General features: G+C 38.0%; 1 protein-coding gene across 1 annotated transcript; it reads right to left on the bottom strand.

Moving 5' to 3' along the window:
* Positions 1-309: 309 nt before the first annotated feature.
* On the bottom strand, positions 310-1209 carry LOC114328675 (outer dense fiber protein 3-like). Its single transcript, XM_028277593.2, has one exon. It carries the CDS (start codon positions 1108-1110, stop codon positions 403-405), a length of 708 nt encoding a protein of 235 aa, XP_028133394.1. The 5' UTR covers positions 1111-1209; the 3' UTR covers positions 310-402.
* Between the last annotated feature and the right edge of the window lie 280 nt (positions 1210-1489).

Raw genomic sequence — 1489 nt, 5'->3', positions numbered from 1 at the left:
ACCAAGAACGTCAGCTTTTCGAAAACATCAAGAAAAGAAAAACGGCGTATTTGGGTCACATCATGCGAAACGAAAAATACCAGTTTCTTCAACTTATAATCCAGGGTAAAATTGAAGGCAAGAGAGGAATAGGACGCAAGAAAATGTCCTGGCTCCGAAACATAAGGCAATGGACAGGGATTACCGACATACAATCACTGATCCACATTGCAAGAAACAGAGAGTTAATGGAAAATGTGATCGCCAACATCCATTAGTGTATTTGCATTTGAAGAAGAAGAAAATGATATGTCGATTAAAACACAGAAATTATAAAGATAAATTTATTCACTTTTGTCGTATTATATACCTGATTTAAGTTTAAAAAATGCTTTATACTCAGTTACCGAGTTAACCTCCTTTTTAACATGGCCTTCGCACCTCACAAGGCATATCATCCTCAGCAGTGATGTACGGATCATTGTCAACCCTAAGTCCAAACGAGTATCCAGGCTTCTTGGGCAATTTGGGCAAATAAATGGGACCTGGAGTTGCTGACTTAGCTTCTGGAGGAAATATTCTCGGTGATAGAGTATACACAGGTGGTTTAGTTTTGAAAACTTTCGTGTCAATACCAGTATATTTGGCTGGACCAGGAGACCTTGTTAAATCGTGCAGGAAATGTTTAAAGGACATACTGTACGCTGCTTTGGAAATTTTATCTGGAACTTTGGGTCCTATGGTGGTGGGAACGTCATATTTATCTGGACCTGGTGTCGAGAAAGGTCTTACTGGTGGGTTTCTAAACGAAAGCGAGTAGGCAGGCGGCCTACGTTGGGCCATTCTAGGCGCAAGTTCTGGAGCATAAGCTCCAGGTCCAGGTGGTTTAAATATAGTAAGGTCTTTCGGTCTTGATTTCATAGAGTATGCCGGTTGGCTAGCCTTACCGTATCTAGTCATATTGTGTATACCATACGCAGGACCCGGTCCAATCAATTTTTGTCCATATCCCAATTGTAAGCCGATGGAGTAACATGGGTTGCGATATTTGGAGATATCGTGTTGTTCGAATCCTACCACAGGAGGTAGTTGATATTTTCCGGGACCTGGACCAATATTTTTCCTCGGCATTGTATAAACAGCAAACAAAAAATATTAACAAAAACCCCGAATTATGCGAAAGGTGAAACTAGTATAATGAATGTAAAAATGTCAAAATATCATGTCAAGTATATTGACATTATTTTTAGTTGACTGTATCAGGATATTTTAATAAAATCCATAACAATTTATTTATTTATTTAAGTTATTCGCGGTGTGCAAGTACTTGGAAAGGGAAACGAGAAACGACCGTGCGCGAGTCGCGGAGAAATATTGCATCTATCTTAAATAATTCATATATTATTGTCAATTGAAATTGTCAAATTGACGTATATTTCATAACTTCTGTCATTGACGCAGAAAAATTATATATTGCTCCACAATATTGATATGATATGCAATTATTATA

This window comes from Diabrotica virgifera, chromosome 6 (assembly GCF_917563875.1).
Source record: "Diabrotica virgifera virgifera chromosome 6, PGI_DIABVI_V3a".
NCBI classification, from domain to species: domain Eukaryota; kingdom Metazoa; phylum Arthropoda; class Insecta; order Coleoptera; family Chrysomelidae; genus Diabrotica; species Diabrotica virgifera.
The sequence above is the reverse complement of the archived record's forward strand: the minus strand, read 5'-3'. Positions and strand labels throughout refer to the sequence as shown.

Bases quoted from the DNA above. Each gene is read 5' to 3' on its own strand.
- LOC114328675 (XM_028277593.2), bottom strand. From the start codon at position 1,110: ATGCCGAGGAAAAATATTGGTCCAGGTCCCGGAAAATATCAACTACCT.